The sequence below is a fragment of the Anolis carolinensis genome, chromosome 5, assembly GCF_035594765.1.
Source record: "Anolis carolinensis isolate JA03-04 chromosome 5, rAnoCar3.1.pri, whole genome shotgun sequence".
Taxonomy (NCBI): domain Eukaryota; kingdom Metazoa; phylum Chordata; class Lepidosauria; order Squamata; family Dactyloidae; genus Anolis; species Anolis carolinensis.
Window position 1 is genome coordinate 160,628,184 of NC_085845.1, and position 21,932 is coordinate 160,650,115.

Here is a 21,932-nt window from a genome sequence, read left to right on the forward strand (position 1 = left end):
AGCTCATCCGCGCTCTCCCCGGGTGGGATTCGAACCTGGCAGCCTTCAGGTCAGGAACCCAACCTTCAAGTCACAAGGCTTTTATCCCCTAGGCCACCGGAGGCTCCTACCTCTGAGGATGCCTGCCATAGATATGGGTGAAGCGTCAGGAGAGAATGATCCTGGAACATGGCCATACAGCCCGGAAAAATCACAGCAACCCAATGATTCCGGTCATGAAAGCCTTGGACAACAGGGTTGACCCTGTTTAACTTCCCAGAGCTTTTTTTTTTTTTTAATGTGAAAGGACACATAGAAATACATGCTCTCCTATATTAGCCCTAATACACACGCACGCTCACTGGTAAACTATGGGCGCATCAACACTATAGAATGAATGGGGTCTGCCATCAATACAACCCCCATGACTCAATGGTATGGGATCCTGTGGGCTGCAATCTGTTGAGACACTAGCACTCTGGCAGAAAAGACTAATGACCCTATAAGCATTGAGCAATGGCAGTTGTTTTGTTTTTTTCGTGTCAGGAGCAACCGGAGTTGCTTCTGGAGTGAGAGAATTGGCCGTCTGCAAGGACGTTGCCCAGGGGACGCCCGGATGTTTTGATGTTTTTTACCATCCTTGTGGGAGGCTTCTCTCATGTCCCCGCATGGAGCTGGAGCTGATAGAGGGAGCTCATCCGCGCTCTCCCCGGTGGGATTCGAACCTGGCACCTTCAGGTCACCAACCCAACCTTCAAGTCACAAGGCTTTTATCCCCTAGACCACCGGAGGCTCCAGCAATGGCAGTTAAGTGCCATTCAGTTGGGGAGGGGAGAGGCTGCAGTTCTAAGTTTCTTTTCCCTAATTTTCTCCCCCATATTGTTGTCCTTCTCTTTGTCTCTGACCCCTTCCCCCCCCCCCCTCTTCCCGCCTTCCTCGGTCTTTGCGTCAAGAAGCGCGAAATAACGCCGCGCAATTAGGGAACCGCGTCAGTTTCCCTCCGAAAAAGGCGCACGGGGGGCGGGGGGGGGGGAGGAGGAGGCGTTGCATCCAAAGACAGTGGCTCTGGCGACTCCGTGACATCAGTCGCCCGCTCCCTTATATACTTCGGGACTGGTCCAGGGCTGCCTTTATGGTCCAGACCTTCGGGAAGCAGCTCCAGGCGCTCGGAAAGGGAGAAGGGAAGAGCCGCGGCGGGTCCTGATCTTGGCGCGCTCCTCCGGCCGCCTCTGCCTCTCTCTCTCTCTCTCTTTCCCTCTCTCTCCAAACTTCCCGGGCTCTTCGCCTCCCTCTCTGCCGCTCGCACGCACCTTGTTGCATGGACTTTGCCTTTTAGGAGGAGAGAGGATGGCGACGAGGATGCTGAGGATGCAGCTGGCGTGCGCGATGCTGCTCGCCTTCGCCTCCTGGAGCTTGGGCTCAGGTAAGCAAGCGTCTCCGTGGTTTTGGCAGCCTTGCTCTCTCTCAGGCTTCAACGCAGGCAAAGCTTATGAGAAGCTGGCTGCACGGAGGTGGGGGTGAAGCAGCTCTACTTTCCGAAAGGAGGGGTTGAGACCTGGATGGTCACTTTCAAGCGTTAGGAGTTCCTGCTTGGCTTTGGAAAAGCCTTCTAAGCAATTCAGATCAGGACTTTTAAAATCTCACAAGTTTTGAGAAACTATGCATATACAGTAGAGTCTCACTTATCCAACACACGCTTATCCAACGTTCTGGATTATCCAAAGTATTTTTGTAGCCAATGTTTTCAATATACAGTAGAGTCTCACTTATCCAACATAAACGGGCTGGCAGAATGTTGGATAAGCAAATATGTTGGATAATAAGGAGGCATTAAGGAAAAGCCTATTAAACTTCAAATTAGGTTATGATTTTACAAATGAAGCACCAAAACATCATGTTAGACAACAAATTTGGCAGAAAAGGTAGTTCAATATGCAGTAATTACTGTATTTATGAATTTAGCACCAAAATATCATGATATATTGAAAACATTGACTACAAAAATGTGTTGGATAATCCAGAACATTGGATAAGCGAGTGTTGGATAAGTGAGACTCTACTGTATCGGAATATTTTGGTGCTAAATTCGTAAATACAGTAATTACTACATAGCATTACTGTGTATTGAACTACTTTTTCTGTCAAATTTGTTGTATAACATGATGTTTTGGTGCTTAATTTGTAAAATCATAACCTAATTTGATGTTTAATAGGCTTTTCCTTAATGCCTCCTTATTATCCAACATATTTGCTTATCCAACATTCTGCTAGCCCGTTTATGTTGGATAAGTGAGATTCTACTGTATGTCTATGTTGTGTGTGGATCTTCTGACAATCCTAGTACTCATTGTTCATTTTTTTGAAGGAGGCTTCCCTAACCCAACAATCCAAGTCATGTGGGCTCCAGAGCTGTAGCCAAGGGTTAGGGTGGGACAATGATCAAGGGTCGGGAGAACAAGCCCTATGAGGAGCGGCTTAAAGAGCTGGGCATGTTTAGCCTGCAGAAGAGAAGGCTGAGAGGAGACATGATAGCCATGTATTAATATGTGAGGGGAAGTCATAGGGTGGAGGGAGCAAACTTGTTTTCTGCTGCGCTGGAGACTAGAACGCAGAACAATGGCTTCAAACTACAGGAAACGAGAGTCCACCTGAATATGAGGAAGAACTTCCTCACTGTGAGAGCTGTTCAGCAGTGGAACTCTCTGCCCCAGACTGTGGTGGAGGCTACGTCTTTAAAGGCTCTTAAGCAGAGGCTGGACGGCCATCTGTCAGGGGTGCTTTGAATGTGATTTTCCTGCTTGGCAGGGGGTTGGATGGCCCATGAGGTCTCTTCCAACTCTATGATTCTAAGGGTTTGAACCCTCCCCGAAAAATTTCAGGTTTAAAAAAACCCCTGGTTAATCATGAATTTTAACTGATTAACCAAATCCCCATGAGTGTCCACTGAAGTTTATCTGTTTTGAGTGTCCACTGAAGTTTATGAATGGAGCCTGATTTCTAAATTACTTTGCATTATGAAACTACTCTTCATGATTCACTAAAAAGAAGGTTCAATCCCCCTGAAATATTTTTCTGGCTATGGCCCTGGTGGGCTCCATTAAGAAAAAGCATTATAGGATTGAGTAAAGTCATGGAGCCCCCCAGTAATGCAATGGGTTAAACCACTGAGCTGCTGAACTTGCTGACCTAAAGGTCGGCCGCTCGAATCCGGGGAGCAGGGTGAGCTCCTACTGTTATCCCCAGCTTCTCCTAACCTAGCAGTTCGAAAACATGTAAATGTGAGTAGATCAATAGGTACCACTCTGGCAGGAAGGTAAAGGCGCTCCATGCAGTCATGCCGGCCACATGACCATGGAGGTGTTTACGGACAATGTCGGCTCTTCAGCTTAGAAAAGGAGATGAGCACCAACCCTCAGAGTCAGACAAGACTAGACTTAGATGTCAGGGGAAAACCTTTACCTTTACCTAAAGTCATGGAGTTGGAAGGGACTCCAAGAGTCCAGTCCACTGCCAGATGGACCCAACTGTCTGGACAATTTGGGATGTATTTTGAACTGTATCAAAGTATATGGACTGTAGTAATTTGGATTTGCATCAAGATGGGTCATTTTAGGAATGAGCAAAATGCTCATGGAGTCATAAACTCGGGACACAATGAGCTGCCGAAGGTTCTGGTCAGAGGCAACCAATATATAAGAAAAGCTGAAAAATGGCTAAATCGTTAGCATGAACCATGGCAAAAACTATAGCTTTTTAGAGCTGTCATTGCTAAAAAATAAAAGATATAGTATCATTGCTATGAGCCTTGGTGGCGCAATGGGTTAAACCCTTGTGCCAGCTGAATTGCTGTCCTGAAGGTTGGGTTGCTGACCTGAAGCTTGTTGGTTCAAATCCGCAATATGGGGTGAGCTCCCATCTGTCAGTTCTAGCTTGTGGGGACATGAGAGAAGCCTCCCGGCTAACATATCTGGGCATCCCCTGGGCAACATCTCAGTAGACAACGAATTCTCTCACACCAGAAGCGACTTGCAGTATGTTCTCAAGTGGCTTCTGACAACTGCAAATCACCCAATACTGTACTCATTTGTGGTCAAGACCAGTGCTTCTTAAGCTGTCTGATGTGGAGAGACACTTGTGTGCCAGGGATCTGTGCCATACTTATCTCAATTGACTATAACATAGGGCAGTCACTAGCTTACAGACTGGAGTCGGTTCACAGAACACAGTTTACTTTGGATATCACTGTTTCAGATTACAACTGAAATATCATGAGATTAGCAATAGGTGCATTTTTGAAACCCGCTTTGGGGCATAGTGCTACAGGTTTGATTTAATGGCAAGTTATTTCCCTGTCAGTATAATGGAGTAATGGTAGGCTGGCATCTCCTTTAGAGACTGTTTGGAGAACTGATTGTGAGAATATATTATTGATTCTTAACGATGGAGAAGGTCCAGAGCTAGGAGAATTTCTTATCTCAAAGTGTACACAAGATTTCTCAAAAGAGCAAATTTTTGATCTGCTCAGAGTGAACATCCAACAGTGGTCTCTATTTCATATGAAAGTAAATGTTTACAGTTTTTCTAAAAGTACATGTGAAACTCAAGGTTTGAATCAATATATGAGTAGATTATCTGAAAAAAGGAAAAATAAGTATTTCCTTAAATTTCATTTAATATCTCCTCCTCAAGTGATGTTTCTTAACTGATACTAGTTTTCCTTGTTATTGTTGTTATACGTTTTTGTGTCAACTCTGGTTTACTGACAATTGTATTATCCTGTTCAGATATATGTAGAGAAGTTTGCCATTGCCGCCTTCTTAGGATGAGAGAGTTTTACTTGCTCCTGATCTTCCATTAGGTTTCTATGCCTGAGGATTTCAGACCCTGGTCTTCCAGAATCCTGTTTCATCATGCTATATTGAATCTCTTAGTTTTCATAGAATAAAAACACACTTTTTTTTTAAAAAAATCTGAATTTTATTTTATAAAATATAGTTTTATGGCATGTTTTCTGACACAGTACTCCAAAAATATTAAAATAAGGGGTGTGAGAAATTTACATGAACCCCAGAGAAATGTATTGTTATTTCTGAAATATTTCATGAAGAATTTAGAGAAAGGGGGAAACTCTCTACAATTCTGATTCAGGATTCCCATATCCAGGTAAAACTGTATAGTGCATGATTCAAAATTAAAATGTGTATGCAATGTAAAATCTCAATATGTAGGCGTTAAATACTAAAGTAGAGAAAATGGATTCTCTAAAGTAAAAAAACCCACAATTCTGTATAGTTACATGACAAATATTGAAGTCTAATTTAATCCAGTTGAATTTATCAAATCATATGTGAAACTGTATCTGATGTTTATTTCCAAATTATATTTTGGGTTTTATCTAACTTTAAAAAAATGAATGCTCCTATCCAGGGCAAAAAAGGTTTTAAATAATATAAACAATGTTTATATTTCTGATTATTCTCACATATTTGAGTACTAGAACTACCCAATTCATCACTTGGAGGCATAAACTATTTCACGGCACTGACGAAAATACTGACCTTTTATCTTTGTAATAACCTATTACCAAATGTAATGTTAAAAGTGTGGATGATTTATATAAAATGGTCTTTGGCTTCAGTTAAAATGACATTTCTTTTCATTGGCATAGCCTTTCTCATTGGAAACTGGAAAATAAATGATGTAAAATTGACGACACACTTGTTTTAAGAAGCAAGGACATGATTATGCCTCATCATCTTGAATACAATCTAGAAATCATTAGCACTTCTAAACTCTAGTAATTCAAAAGGGAAGATTAAGTACATTTCAGTGAAACTTTAGAAGTGCTTAAATTCAATTAAATCATACCCATTGCCTTCTATGGAAAGTCCATTCAATACTGAAATCTGCCCTTTAATTCATTAAGCAATGAGTATCTAATCTATATCTCTGTAGGTGTATCTCTATAGGTAGAACTGAACAATAAGTGACTTGGAATACAATATGGGAGAGGCAACCATTTCTTCCTTTAAATTCCAGGAAATTATCTACAAGCATGAGATCAAAGACCACAAAGCAACCCCCCCCCCCCCACACACACACACCATTTTTATTATTTGGTACAGAATTCTTTGTGTAGCTTTGCTTAAAATAAGTTCCTATTTTAAGCAATCTTTTTTTCAAAGACCATTTCTCTTGCTAATTATATTATCACAGGACCAAGAAAATTGATAATAAATCAGTAAACAAAATTTTCAGTGTAGATGTTTTGGCAAATCTAGAATTACACGTGTTTATGAAATATTCTACAAATAATTTACATCATAGTCCCAAAGATATTAATTAAGAGACAATACTGTTTCCATTTTGAATGATATAAGCTTCAAATAATCAACGTATTGTTCATGTTGTAAATATTTGTCATTCTAAGCCAACATTTTAGCTTTCAAATTATATATTTTATTTATTTATGCATATATTCGGCCTCAACCCAACTGAAGACAGTTCTAATTTGAACCCATTCAAACCAACAGAATAAGTTAATTTCAACTAATAAGATAATCCTACTGTTTGGGTCAAGAATGAATCATACTTACATCCATTGAAATTAATGGAGTCATAAAATCATGACTAAGTTAGGTCCTATTTATATGAGGGAGTCTAATCTAAATATGACTACATTCAACCATGTTTTCAGTCAGACAAATACATTTATTCTGTCTATTTTTATTTGGAAGAGACAATAATTACAGTAGAGTTGACGCTCAGTAATATTGGACTCTAAGGTTAACCACAAATAACCTTAGCTCCATGGGGCCACAGAGCTTCTATGTGGTGGGATGAATGCATCAGAAAATTAAATTCCTTCAAGGGATTTTTTAAAATGAGGTCTATACTTCTCTTCCTTGGGGAAATATACTTGAAAACTTGCTAATGTGTTAACAACCTGCGTTTGAAGAAAACTACTGTCCCAGTGAAACTGTAAATCTCTATTTTACTTATAATTGGTATAAAGTAATTTGAGATATATGTATAAATCCTCTGGGTCTTTATTCAATAATTCCACATTTTTACTATTTAAATAATAAGCATTTTCACTGAGTTCCCACTGAAACAACGCTTGAAACCTCAATTAGTAGCTCTTTTTGCTAGTTGGGGGTAGTCAAGACTGTCCTTTCACACTTTATAGACTGAAAAAAATCCTTACAAGCTTAAAATAATTAAGGCATAATACCTGATACCATTCCACAAAATCAGAGCTTGACTTCTTACCTTCCATGTTCATTACTGAGCCTTAAAATGTTGCCATTGACCAATATTCAGCATCTTTCAAGGGCAAACTACCTTTTCCCAGAGAGACTGTATAAATCAAGGAGTATGTATTAAAGAACAAAACACTTGCCAAGCATTTATTTTAGCCAGGGCTTAACCCTAAAATCCCTTTAAAGGATAATCCTAAATCCAACATGTTGAAACTCAAATGCTGGTGATTTATAATGAAATAGTAAACATATGTTTCTGATTAACTTGCAGATTCAGAAGAGGAAATGAAAGCCTTAGAAGCTGATTTATTGACCAATATGTATACATCAAAGGTAATTCTTTTTCTACTTCTCCATTCCCTTTAGTCATAAAATGCATACATTGTGATTGAAAATATAAATTTTTAGTTTTCAATAAAAATAATTTAGAAACTTAAACATTCATTACAAGGTGGGCAAGAATTGTCTTCCACTTTAAATAATGATGGGAAAATCGTTAAAAGAATGAATTGGATGAGGAAAATAATTTAATTCTTCTCTTGACATATTTATTTAATAGTAAGTGTAGAATTGTGATGTGAACTCATTACAGAGAGTTCTAGTCAGAATATACACAAAAATATCTAAATTAACCTTATATCACATGATAATAGCAAAACCTATTCTGAGATAAAATTCAAATCACAGCAGGAAAACTGGTAACTGTTACCTTTATCCAAGATTAATCTTGTGAGATCTAAACAACAGGAAAATTATTCTCACCAGTACAAATAGTAAAATATGGCTCCAAAATTTGGAAATGAAGTCTCCTTGATATTTGATTCAGATATGCATCCTGGGGATCCTACAAGTAACATACCAAAATGTAAAACACATGCTTTGACAGGCATATTTATTGAAAAGTTATCTAAATATTTCCATCAGTTGTCACATTGAAAATGTAAGCATCTATTTAATACTTTGCTGTCAAACACTGATTGCACATACAAGTAGAATCATTGCTACACAATTGGCCGTATGACACAGGAAAGAAAATAATGAATTTCTTTTAAATTTTGGCAAGCTGTGGTCAGTATTATTTTTTAATCAGCATTTGAAATTCATACTCTATCACACTAGGACCAGTTGTATTACTTACATATTTATTATGCAGACATTGAGTTTATACATTCTGGATGCTGTTCTCTTTAACAGTTCCCCAATTCACCTGCGTCACGACAATCAACTTGAAGGTTATTTGTATGACAATACAGGGTTACCAAATATTATTCTCACCTCCAGGAGCTACCACTGAACAGGGTCCCAGGGTGCATCTACACTGTAGAATAAATGCCATTTGACACCACTGTCATGGTTCGGTCCTATGGAATCCTGGGAACAGCAGCTTTATAGGGTCTTTAGCCCTCTCTGCCAAAGAGTGCTGTAGCCTCACCAAATTACAATTCCCAGGACTCCTTAGCATTGAGCCATGCCAGTTATAGTAGTGTCAAACTGCATTTATTCTACAGTGTAAATGCACCCTTAGACTTCACGTCTATCATGTTACAGCTAGTGCCCATTTTGACTGGTGGATTGGAGAACAGGTCAGCTAACAAAATGCAAGGGTGGAAGTAAAACATGTGAGATTAACATACAACGTACAACATGAACATACTCCTCTTGGCTTTCTTAACAGGAACTTGTGAGGCCTGGATTAGGAATCATGTGGTTCCAGATATAGAAAAAACGCATAGGATAACTGACTTTCACTCTAACATTTTTAAGTCTGTTGTTTCCTTTCCATCTTAGGGTAGCCTGATACAAAATGGGTAAATGCATAACAATCTGCTAAAATTGTTCATATTCTCAGCAGCTAAAGATGTAAAAACATTGTCTATTTATAATTTTCTTAGCTAACTACCATCCCCCCCACTATACCTCATTGGATATCTTCAGCTGAGCTTTAATGCTAAGAACATTTATGAAGGAGTGAAATTCAGTGATTCTGGTAGGGTTACTTCTGAATACATCTACATTTCTTATCAATCTCTTTCTTTTTTGGCTGGCCAAATGCAGAAAAGTAGAGGACGTGCATGTTAATTGATGTGTAAAAGAAGGAATTGCAGCAGTTGCAACTTGTCATCAAATTCGTCTTCTGCACAAAGTCTTCCGTCTTGTTCTGATCCCTGTTCCACATACACACACACACATATAAAAACACACATTTCCTGTCTTTGTCTTTGTCCCTTTCTTAATATTCAATTTTTATTTCAGTATTCCTAACTTCAAATCCAGTGGGATGTAGGTTTGAGAAGACAATCACAGAACAGTGGGGCTCATCTTGTTCCACACCACTTTTGTGCACATGTCCACAAGCCATATCTCTACACACTCACTCAACTCGCATTACTTCAGCATAATGACTGGAAAAAATCTAAAGGACTTTAAGAAAGAAGCAAAGAAGTGAGGGAGAAAGGTCAAAAGTAAGAGAAAAAGAGAAATTGGGAAGGGAATTATAAATGAAGTAGATATGGTTATTGAAAACTAGGTATAGATTGTGAATTAAATTACTTGAATGTTAAAACTACATATAAATCTCACTCCTGTATTAAGTTTTGATTAATCTCTTTCATTTATAAATTTACACAGAAAGATTTGGAAAAAAATCTTTGCCCCGCCCCAACAATTAATCATGATTACTAATTTGTCATGTCAATTTCCCTTTGGTCATAAAAAAGAAAGGATACTTTATGCATTTATCTGAAAGAAATGTACAATCTAAAAGAGAAGGTCATTGACCTCTGAAATTTCCATCGTTCTTTTTCTCTTCTTCATGAGCATATAGAGTAGAGTATTTCAAAATACAGTAGTGCTGCCATAAGAACAGAACTTTTGACATCAGCTGTAATGATACTCATTCCTGTATATAGTACTACCCTTGTATCTGTAGGGGATACATTCAAAGACACATAAACCTTCCAGTATTAACTTTGGTTAATACTGAACTCTATATTTTATCTCAGCTTAGGGTGGAAGCATAACATAGAATCACATTGGAGAGTCTGGAGAGGCCAACATGCACTTCCAAAAGGCTTTTTTTAAGTGTGAGAAACTGAAAGTATGGGTATCGAATCTGTGGATAAAAGAGTTATATTATACTTTGTTTTCATGCAAAAATTTCCACCTTTCCAGCATGAAAAAAAAACAAGCTTCTTTATGGCGGACACCACATCTCGGGAGCATATCTTTTGAGTCCAACTTTCACTCCAGATATTTATAGAAATTATAAGTGGAGTCCTCTCCATATATGGTAAATGATTGTCTAGTTAGTAAGTAGCTCCCCAGGATATCAAGCAGGGATCTTTCAGTCCTATCCTTCAACATTTTTGTAAAAAATGAATTTACATTTCTCAGAATTCTTTTTTTTTTTTTTGCTTAAATTTCTGGATATTTTCTGCTAACTTCTACATAATTTGGTTGAACATGTACTGAATCATGTTAATTTCTTTGGGTGGATGGGGGTCCTTTGAAGCAATACCCTTTGGAGAAGATAGTGAAAGTGACAGAAAATCAATTCACAGTTTCAGCACTGGCAAGGAAGACGTGTATCATAAAGTGAAAAAACAAGTTTTTAAGCCAATGCTCCAATATTTTTTAGCTGTTATAAACAGTAAAATGGAAAAGCATGTACAAACCATGCAGGAAAGCAAAAAGTGTGAGCTTGTGTATCTCACAAGTAGAAATGAGAACAGATGATTGAAAGCTTTCACTGGCACTACAAGTAGCATAATGCTTTTAAAAAGTAAAGATAATAATAGACAAAAATAGTCTTATGGGCCCCTTTGAAGTGTAACAGATTGATTGTGGCATAACCTTCTGTTGTCTCTAGTCTTCAAGGGCCTACAAAAGCATGTTTTTGTATTTTCTGCACACACAAAAACATTAGTGTTCTCTACAGTAATGTTAAGACATATCTCATAAGAAGTACTGCAGTCCTAGGCATGACTGCTCCAAAAAAACAATCTAAATAGAACTCTTTTTCAGCAATAGATTTATAGGATTATATGACATTGTGTGTATGTGTATGCACCTTCAATTTGCCTATTGACTTATGGAGACTCTATGAAATTTTCATATGGTTTTATTAGTTAGGGATTACCCAGAGGTGGTTTTGCCAGTTCTTTCCTCTGAAATATAGTCTATAGCATCTGATACTAATGGCAGTTTCCCATTCAACTAATAACCATGGCTGACCTATTTAGCTTCCAAGTTCAGATGAGATTTGGTGCTTTAGAGTATTTGGGAAAGGAAAAAGTAAATGGGTAGCAGGATTCCCCCCCCCTTTTTTTTTTAAAGATCAAGCCAAAGACATATCTAGCTCAATATTCTGTTCACTTGATAGACAATCAAGCCCACCATTAGGACAGGAGTGTAACTGCATCTGCCATCTTGAACTCTCCAGCAACTTATATAGAAAAAAAAATCGTGTCTCTGACACTAGATGAATTGATATTGCTGACTTAAATAGTAACCATTGCCAATCCCATGGATTCACCCTATTCCCTTTTCAAGTCATCCAGTTTGGCAGCTGCAATTTACTAGTGTTGTTTATGATCCTGGAAGAAAAACTATATCAACATCGGTTAAATACCCCTAGATTGTTTTTCTCTCTCTAAATGAAACAGCTTCAAATGATATAACGTTTCCACATAGAGACCTTGTTCCAGGTCCTGTATCACCTTTTTATCCTTTTTGTACATTTTTCCTGATTTATGATCTCTGTATTTTGATATAGTAAGCAGAACTGGAGCCTAAAAACCCTAAAGGCACCAGATACTAACTGATTTTGGAAACTTGACGTGGTTAGCCCTGGTTAATACTTGAGAGTGTGCCAATGAATGCAAGGTGCTGTAACCTATATTTCAGAGGAAGGAACTGAGAAAATCACTTCTGAGTATTCCTTTTCTAAGAAAACACTTTGAAAGTTGTGGGATCTCCTTATGTGAGTAGGTGACATGAAGGCATGCAAACACATACACACAAGCAGAACTAGATGAAGAAGATAATAATAATGCTGATAATTATCATCATCTTTCTTTATATCCTGGCTTTTCCTCAAGCTTAGAATCTGAGGCAATTTACAAATTAAATCAATTGTCATAAAATTAAAAATGTTCAAAAATGTCATAATTAAAGCTAAATTAAAATATTAATAAATGATGCTAAAACAGTTTAAAACTCAAAATAGAAAAAACCTGTTAAAACAGTATAATTAGGAATGATACAGCATCTTCTTATAATGCTTTCCTTAAAAGCATAACCTTTCAAAGCCTGACAGAATAAAAACACCTTTGCCTGCCAGGTAAAAGAAACAAGGAAGGTGCCATTCTAACCTCCATAGGGAACAAGTTTCAAAGTCCAGAAAAAGCTTCTTAAACTTTTCCACCTGCAACTCTTTTCAGCCTAATAAAATTTTACTTGAACCCAGGCATATACGTATATAAAATAGCAATAAACATTTACTGATAAAAATAAGCATTTGCAAGGCTTGCTAAACAGTCTGATTTTTCTTTTTATGAGGTACAACTGAAGCATATTCTGTAGAGTCCAGTGTAAACACTGTACAACATTTGAATTAATGAAAACAGCTACTAGGTGATGTTCGTGAAACTTTTACTGTTGCCAGTTTTTGGGACTCCAGCATTGAGCTAAGGAGAGACCAGCTGGGGTCAGTACCTACCCACAGTTTAAGAAGCAGTGGTCTGTACAGTATCATTTCATTTCCAGCATTATTATTTTGTATACAGGCAATATAATACTTGCAAATTAATTATCAATTGCCCTTCTAATTCTTGCCATCTGGAATCTACTATTTTATTTTTTATAGCAGCTATACACTAAAATGGGATGACCAAAACATCAAGGTAATGGTCTGTCCAAGATAATAGTCCCACAATTTAGTAGAAAAATCACAAGCCTTCCTCCCAATTTGATGGATTTTCATGGAACTCTGTATCTCCAGGATAGTGATGAAAATAGTTTCATCACTAGGCTAATATTAGTGCTTGTCCTGTAATGTATAAATGCACACATTTGCTATTCATGAATCCAACCAACCATGGTTTCCTAGTCAAATAGGAATTAACTACCAAAAATAACCTTGGGCTGAATATTGGCCAGAAATTATATTCTGAAATAGCTGTAGTGTTTCTCATAGTCTAAACACAGTGGCTCACTTCACAATTTTCCAGTGTTCTCCTGTTATAAGCTGATCTAATTTCTCCATCCATTTTCACTCTGATAAAGATTTCTGGCTAGCCCATCATGAAATGCCCAGGAAGATAGTTTCAGTGAGACAAACCTTGTAGTGAATTATGTTTATTCTTCCATTTTTTTCTTCTTCCATCAAACTATTACCATCTTCTAAGGAAAAAATAGAATGACGGAAAATAAGGAAGAGAATCAGAAAGAATTCCACAAGGCATTCCAACTATTTCAAATTTCAAATGGTTCTGATTTAAATCTGTTCCTATAACTTAAGAAAATTTATATTATTATTGGAAGAATATTCCTATCTTCATAAATGTGTTATAAAAAGAGTAATGTTTCATTTGACAGAAAATGCTCTTTTCTGGGCAGAAGATGCTGTTTTCTCTGCAAATCAACAATGTGACTCTTCTACAGAACAAATCTCAAATCACAGCTTTTTTTCTACACAAAAAATACAATTTGCTTTATGGGGATAAATATTTCTGCATTAAAATATTTTTTTTCCATGCAGAAAATGCTGTTTTCTGTGCAAAACAACCACATGTGATGTTTGTGTGCAATGTACCATGAGCTGCAAATATTACATCCTTCCTTCATTAAAAATGTTGCTGTGTAATGTTAACTGTAGATGGTCTTAGCCAATTTATGTGCCTAATATAAGAGATTAAACCACTAAAAATTAAAGTGAAAAATGTTTTGGCTAATTAACATTGTCAGATTTTATCTGGAGAACATCTTAGCTGAGAGGAAGGTGTTCTTGCTTCAATCAACTGTCAGGTTTTGCAGTTATAGTGTGACTATCTTTCCTACTTATAGCAGGAAATTCACACTTTGATGACTGAGCTTCATCCTTTATGTGCCTGTTTAGTTTCACCTTCTCTGCTTACCTCAGCAATATTTGGCATTTTAGAATATAGAGGAGGTGATCTTCTTAACATCAAAGCAAAAAACTTCACTACCCCAGTGAAGGTTTTTTTTTATAAATAACCAACATTCTCTTGAGTACTGTTTGCCCTGTTCCTTTGAAAAAGACCTCAGCTTTTCAATACATTTTTTAAAAAAATCTTTCATTTATCTTGTGATTTTAAGTTTTTATTCTCCTACCCCTATGGTATTGGATAGAAACATTTCAAGCTTACTTTTTAAACTAGAAGGCTTACTTTTTAAACTAGAAGGCTTAAATCTGCACTCCACTTCTAGAGCTGTATAATACAATGTCAGATAGAAGCTCATATGGAGAGGTTCCCCAACTATTTTTTAATGAACAAATGTTAAAAGTTGTATGTCTTGGCAAATCTTACCAGAAATGGCTAGCCAGCAATCATCATATAAAACCTCCAAATTAGATTTACTGAGAAAGTGAAAAAAATAAAAAAATGTAACTTAATTTAATGCATTTTTTTTTTTTAAAAAGAATCCAAATTTGAAATCCCTCAGTTCACTGTTTTTATTTTCATCATTGGGAAGTGAAAGAACTGACTTTGGAAAATACTAAAATTGTATATTAGAACCTAAGATAACAGCGCTCCATGCAGTCATGCCAGCCACATGACCTTGGAGGTGTCTATGGATGATGCCGACTCTTCAGCTTAGAAATGGAGATGAGCACCAACCCCCAGAGTTGACCAGACTTAATGTCAGACATGACCAGACTTAATGTCAGGGAAAAACTTTTACCTTTTTACCTAAGATAAGAACCTTTATAAAGCACGTTTTCTCTTCCTCTCTCTTCCTAGCACCTGTCTGTGCCCCCCTAAGTCCCTCTGGGGGGATTGGGCAGGCTTCTTAAACAAAACATGATAGTTGTGTTGGGCTCCTGAAAGAGTGGGAAATTTTTCAAAATCAGGCTTGGATTCTAAGATAACTTAACAGAAATAATACATGGATTTTAACACCTCCCATTTAGCATTGTTCTGGTACCCTATCAATGTCTTGGAAGATATATGTGGGAGGAGGTGTCTAGTGGTTACATGGGAGAAAGGACCAAGGAACTCCACAAATAGTAATACTAAGAAGAGTAGTGGAAAAGCAACCCTCTTTTGAACTCTTTAAAATCTCCCAGCCAGCATAATCAAAACCTCCTCAAGCTATGGTCCACAGATGAATGTTGTCTGGGGAAAATCCATTTGGTCAATCTGTTCTCTTTTTATGGTGGCACCAGTGGTGCAGATATGACAAAAAGTTCTTTTTTAGCCTGTAGTACCAGCACAACTATTTATCCTTCTAAAGCAATTTTTAGAAGTCGCCAGCTATGCAATCATCTTCATGACTTCAATATAACCTTGATATTTATCTGGAAGAAACAGGGGACAAATGAATTAAGAAACAGCTAAAGTGGAAAAGAAGTCCTGAAATCCCAGAGACCCAACATTTATATTATTTTTCCATTACTGAGCAGTACATTTTAGTAAAAAAAAAAATCAGCCCAAAAGCCTGTGATGACTTATCCATGGGTCAGTGTAAGTATAGTACCATAACTCTTATCAAAAGGAACCATTCCCTTCTCTGAGCAGAGTGGTGAAAGGCAAGGGAGAACCTAAAATAACAATGACTCTATCTAATCTCTTTGCCATGGCACCACGTTTGCCCCATTAAATGTCTCAGCAAGGAAATAGCAGTGGTCGGCCCTCTGAGTCCGCATTGATGCTTTCCCCTCCCTGTGGATTGACTCTTGACTTATCCACAGGCCATATGAAAATCCATGATTTTGGTCCCAATATATGCCCTCAATTTATACATGAGAACTTAGGTTCTCTCCCACAGTGCAATTTTCTGAGTTACATTCTTTAGCAACCAAAGTTGTGAATTTAAGCTCCTGTTAATGTTCTAACACTTGAGGATTTAAGAATACTTACAAGTGTTCTTTTCTTCTATGATAAAGCATGTGTCAACACTTCAACACTTCCCTTTCCCAACTGAACAAATAGTTTAGTGCACTACAATGTTTCACACATTATTACTTCTTACAAAACTTTTATTTGCATAAATTTCTGCACATTTCCTCAGAAAACAATGCCATTTTTCTGAACTATACTTTTTGGATTCACGTACTCACATATGCATACCTGTGTGTATGCATGTGTGGAGATAATAAGTAACGAGCCAGATAATAACCAGTAACACATTACTTTTGTGTTAAATTACTTTTGTGTTAAATTTTCATTCAGCATCTTCCAACCACCATATGGCAATTAGAGAAAGGCTACTCATTGCTTATTAATTATTTACATATTTGCTAGAACAATAAACTAAACTCCAGTAATAGCTTTCTGTTAGCCACCAAATCTATAGAAAGTGCTGGTAAAAGATATCCTAAAAACACCAGTCTGAAATCCAGGATTATAGACTTATTGTTTCCAAATCACAATGTGAATTCTTTTTATCTTGTCTGAAGAAGGAAAGAGTTGCAGGGACCTAATTCCAAACTGCTTTCCCATGAATTTTCAGAGTGATTCAGCAATGACAACAAAGTTCCATAGCTCTTCAATTATCCTATGACAGAGTAAAGTCTTGGATGTGTGTTTACATGCCACCTGTCAACTTATGAAGACCCTGTGCCATTCATAGAGCTTTCTTAGACAAGTTGCTTCCTCTGAACTATAGCTTAGAGCCACTTGTAATTTTTGGCTAACCCTTCCAAAAGCATAAATATTCCTATTTAATCATTATTATAATGTTCAATTTCATTGTGATGAGTCGATGTTTGCTACACAATACAATGGAAACAGCTTAATAGTTTAATTCCATCCGCAGCAGAATTCCATTTTGTCCTCTGCAATTTAAGCATTATTCAATTTAAACAATTCATTTCTCTACTAGAAATATTCAATAAGCAAGAGAGACATTTGAAAACCAGGTTGCTTTAATACTGAATATGTCACAAACTCATAGATAATATGACAGCTTTTGTGTCTTGTTTAAATACAATAAAAGGGATGTGTTCAAGAAGCAAATCAAAGTCATAATAAAGATCATCTGTTCGAAGAAAAATGTAGCATTTCATAATACTGGCATTTGATCCAGAACATTTTTACATATTGATATACCAATTTGTTGCATACGTGACTGTAATTAAGTATTTTAATATATTTTAATTTTAATGTTTATTTAATTGTACATTGTTTTTAAGGCATTGAATTGTTGCCTATGTATAAGCTGCCTTGAGTCCCCTTCGGGGTTGAGAAGGGCAGGATATAAATAATATAGTAAATAAATACATGAATAAATAGAAGGCCCCAGCAAAATAAAATAATTCTAGAAGTTGGCACCATAAATAATTTTCCGGAGAGAGAACAACCTCAGACATCCGAACAGGCACAGTTTAGTTGCTTTGCATATAGTAAGTTCACTGTCTGTATTGCAATTTTGAGCCCATTGTTGCAAAGCTGTATCATCAGAATCATCTGTTTTTGTAAAGTAAATTGTTCAAATGGTTCAGTTTTATAAAATGTTGAAAATAAATATAGCTGATAAAATGTGTGGGATAATCAATCAATCTCAACAGTTATTTTGTTCTATTATTTCAGTAGAACTATCTACTGAAACAATTTAAGATCTTACTACTGAAACAATTTAAGACTCTAACTGTGCATTTTGGATCTTTCAGGTAAACAAGGCAAAGCTTCCTCCATGGCAAATGACTCTTCTAAATATTTGTGACCTCATAAGTAACCTAAATAATCAAGAAGAGACAGCAGGTGACACAGAAGATGACCTCATGACAAGGAGACCTACACTTGATAGTTTCACTTTGGAAGCCATGTTGACATTGTACCAGCTTCAAAAAGTCTGCCACAGCAGAACTTTTCAACAATGGGAGGTAAAGTCAGTATTCCTGTGGGGCTTTGACACATCCTGGGGCCCTTCCAGACAAGCTCTATATCTCAGGATTTGATCCCAGATTTTCTGATTTAAACTGGATTATATGAGTCCCCATTGCCAGATAATATGGAATAAACAGAAAACCTGAGATTAGATCCTGGGATGTATGGCCTGCCTGGAAGGGCCCACAGTTAGTGCTCTATAATCCCACTTTAACCATTACAAATCCCAGGAGTTCATTGCAGCCAAAGTAGGGTCATACTGTTGTATGGAGGCCCCCTGAAAACCCTACTTTTGTGTTATATTGTTTATATTTTTATGGATGAGCATTTTTATCATACGGTATACTCAATCCAATTTTACGTTGGCTCTGTTAGGCTATAATTAGCAACGTATGAGATAGAATTATAAAAACATGGAATCAGAGTTGGATGGAACCACAAGTGCTATACATTCCAAATCCCTTGCCATGCAGAAACACACTACAAAGCACTCCAGACTTATGGCCATCTACAATTTGCTTTAAAACCTCAAAAGAAAGAGACTTCACCACACTCTGGGGCAGTATTTTCCACTGTCAAATAGATCTTGCCATCAGGAATGTCTTCCTGAAGTTTAAATGCAATCTCTTTCTCCATAGTTGGAATCCATTCCTCAATGTCCTAGTCCCTGAAGTAGCAGAAAACATCCTTGCTCCATCATCTTCAATATTACATCTTTTCAAATATATAAACATGGCTATCATGCCAATCTTGGCCTTTTCTTCTCCAGATGAAACATACTTTGTTCCCTAAGCCAATCCTCATAAAGCATAGTTTTCAGATCTTCTGCTATATTCCAGCTTGCAAATATTTTTCTTGAATCGTGGTGCCCAGAACTGTGGATATAGTATTGCAAGTAAGGTCTGTCCAAAACAAAATGAAGTGATATTATTTTTCCCCTTGATCTAAACACTACTGCTATAGATTCAGCCTGGATTAACCTTCCTCCAGTCTGTTTTCCAGGAATTCTCAAAGATTGTTACCAATGATTCTAAAATTACTTCTGTCAGTTCCTTTAATACCCTTGGATGTAATTCATCTGGCCTTCAAGACTTTATTTGGAGTAGCTAGGTATTCCTGTGCTGCCTCACTGTTGATTATTGTGCTGCATTTTATTGACTTGACTATCTGCAACATTTTCCTCGGTTGGATCCCTGTTTTGCTTTTAGAATGAGACCAAGACAAAGAAGGTGCTTAACAGTTCTGCCTTTTCTCAGTTAGTGTTTTCTTATCTTCTCCACATAGTGGCATTATCATTTCCTTCTTCCTTTTGCTCTGGACATAACAAAAAGGCCATTTTATTGTAATTAATCCCTTTAGCAAGGCAGAGCTTGTTCTACTTGAGAGATTTTCTGAAGCAATTCCCCAGAATTCCCAGGCCCAAATCATGTGGTACTTTAAAAAAGTTCAGCCCTTTGAATAGCGATTCAATAAGTTGCCTAGGATCCTGAGTATAAAATAAAATGATCTGTCCCTTTGAACTGGTGTGCAAATTCTGCTATATTTGTGCCAACCTCATTCTTTAGCCCAGTGATCCCAAGCTCAAGTCCCTCAGGTGTTTTTAGACTTCAGTTTCCAGAAACTTCAGCTGCATTGGCTAATGATCAAGGATCATGAGAGCTGAATTCTAAAACACTTGGAAGGTCAGAGCTCTAAAAATACTGCTTCATTAGCTTTGTGGTGCTACTAGGTGAAGTAGAGGTTCTCTTGTGATCAGAGCCAAGACACTCTCCCTGCCTATATCCAAAGTGGCATGACTGAGAGCCAGAATGCCAAAGGCAGTTGGAAAAGGAGGCCAGGATGGGTGGTAAGTGTTAACAATATTTGGAGAAGTGGTGGTGAAGGGGAGATCTGCATTTCCTCTTCCTGGGAGCATTTTGCTCTTGACAGCATCTCATTTAAAGAAGCTTGCATGTGTGTGTGTGTGTGGTGCCACCAGCTCCAATTTACTCCAATTGCATGATTGATAATCTAGTCTTGACTTTAAAGTGTACTTAGAAGCAAACTGGCAGCCTATAAAGTGAATGTAATGTGTTATACTAGAGAACACATGAATTTTATTTGAAAAAAGAACATTATTGTGCTGTTATTACCACTAAAAACCATCCTGTTAAAATGTGTCATATGTTGATGTTAAGGTGTGATGACTCCCTAAGCTATATATCACTTGAATCATGCTCCAACATGTGCATTAGCTGTGGCCGAATCGAGGTGATTGTTCTGTTGTTTGTTGAATTCAACTACAGTGCAACCCCTGCAGAATATGAACTTGCTGTGAATAGTGGTGAACTGTATTGAAATGAGTTGCTTCTACTGGAAGTTACCATAGAGTTTCATTGAAGGATCTAGAAAATTCCCGAGATATATATCCTCTTTAGGAATTTGCAATGTCCTTCAGCAAAACACTTAAGTTCTAGTGGAAGCATACCATTGAATCACCTGGAAGAGCTAGAAAATTCCTAGAGAAAACATATTTTGTTAGATGTGGGTAGGTGAAACTGGGGTAGTGGTCCCGCAGATACAGGGATTGCATTGCATTGTATATCTGTTGATTTCATTCTTATTGCATAGTGTTACAGTACTTACGAAAGTCGTCTGTATGCAAGGTACAGTAGAGTCTCACTTATCCAACACTCGCTTATCCAACGTTCTGGATTATCCAACGCATTTTTGTAGTCAATGTTTTCAATATATCGTGATATTTTGGTGCTAAATTCATAAATACAGTAATTACTACATAGCATTACTGCATATTGAACTACTTTTTCTGCCAAATTTGTTGTCTAACATGATGTTTTGGTGCTTAATTTGTAAAATCATAACCTAATTTGATGTTTAATAGGCATTTCCTTAATGCCTCCTCCTTATCCAACATATTCGCTTATCCAACATTCTGCTGGCCCGTTTATGTTGGATAAGTGAGACTCTACTGTACTTACCAAAGTCATTTCATATGAAAGTAGTGATTCTATATCCCTTTTTTCCTTCCCACCAGTTATTTCAGCAAGATGTTTATGACCCAGAAAATTCAAGCCAAGATAAAGATCTGATGAAGAGAAAAACCCCTTACATTCTGAAACGGCAGTTACATGTTAACAAAGCCCGACGACCATACATACTGAAGAGGAGTTCATATTACTGACCCAGCAATTAAAGTAGTGTTAATTTAGTTTTGAGTAACTGTGCTTTATGGTTACTTAATTTCAACCTTAAATCTTATTTGTGTGGAAAATATATTATGGAACGTGATCAAGATGATAGCATAATTGTGTCTTTTTTTGCCACTGTTGTTTCCTGATTGTGATTTTTCCTACTTAAAATTAACTGGACGAATACATTTACAAATAAATCTAGTTTCTAAGCATTATGCATTGTACACCAATGAGAATATTAAAGCATTGCAAGAGTACTCACTCTATGCTGCAGAGACATTTCAGGAAATATAAATACATGGTTACATAAAACACTCATAAAGCTGTTTCATAATTCAAAGTATGATTAATTATCTAGAGTTGGTAAGCAAGAAATGGCAGTGTAAAGCCTTTCATCATTCATGATGTTAAATTATTTGCAGCAATTA

The 21,932-nt window shown here is 37.1% G+C and overlaps 1 protein-coding gene across 1 annotated transcript; it reads left to right on the forward strand.

Annotated features, from left to right (window-relative positions):
* Nucleotides 1–1,040: 1,040 nt before the first annotated feature.
* nts (neurotensin) lies at nucleotides 1,041–21,719 on the forward strand. Its single transcript, XM_003221133.4, has 4 exons — nucleotides 1,041–1,402; nucleotides 7,513–7,574; nucleotides 18,097–18,309; nucleotides 21,348–21,719. Exons 1-4 carry the CDS (start codon nucleotides 1,327–1,329, stop codon nucleotides 21,492–21,494), a joined length of 498 nt encoding a protein of 165 aa, XP_003221181.2. The 5' UTR covers nucleotides 1,041–1,326; the 3' UTR covers nucleotides 21,495–21,719.
* Nucleotides 21,720–21,932: the final 213 nt, after the last annotated feature.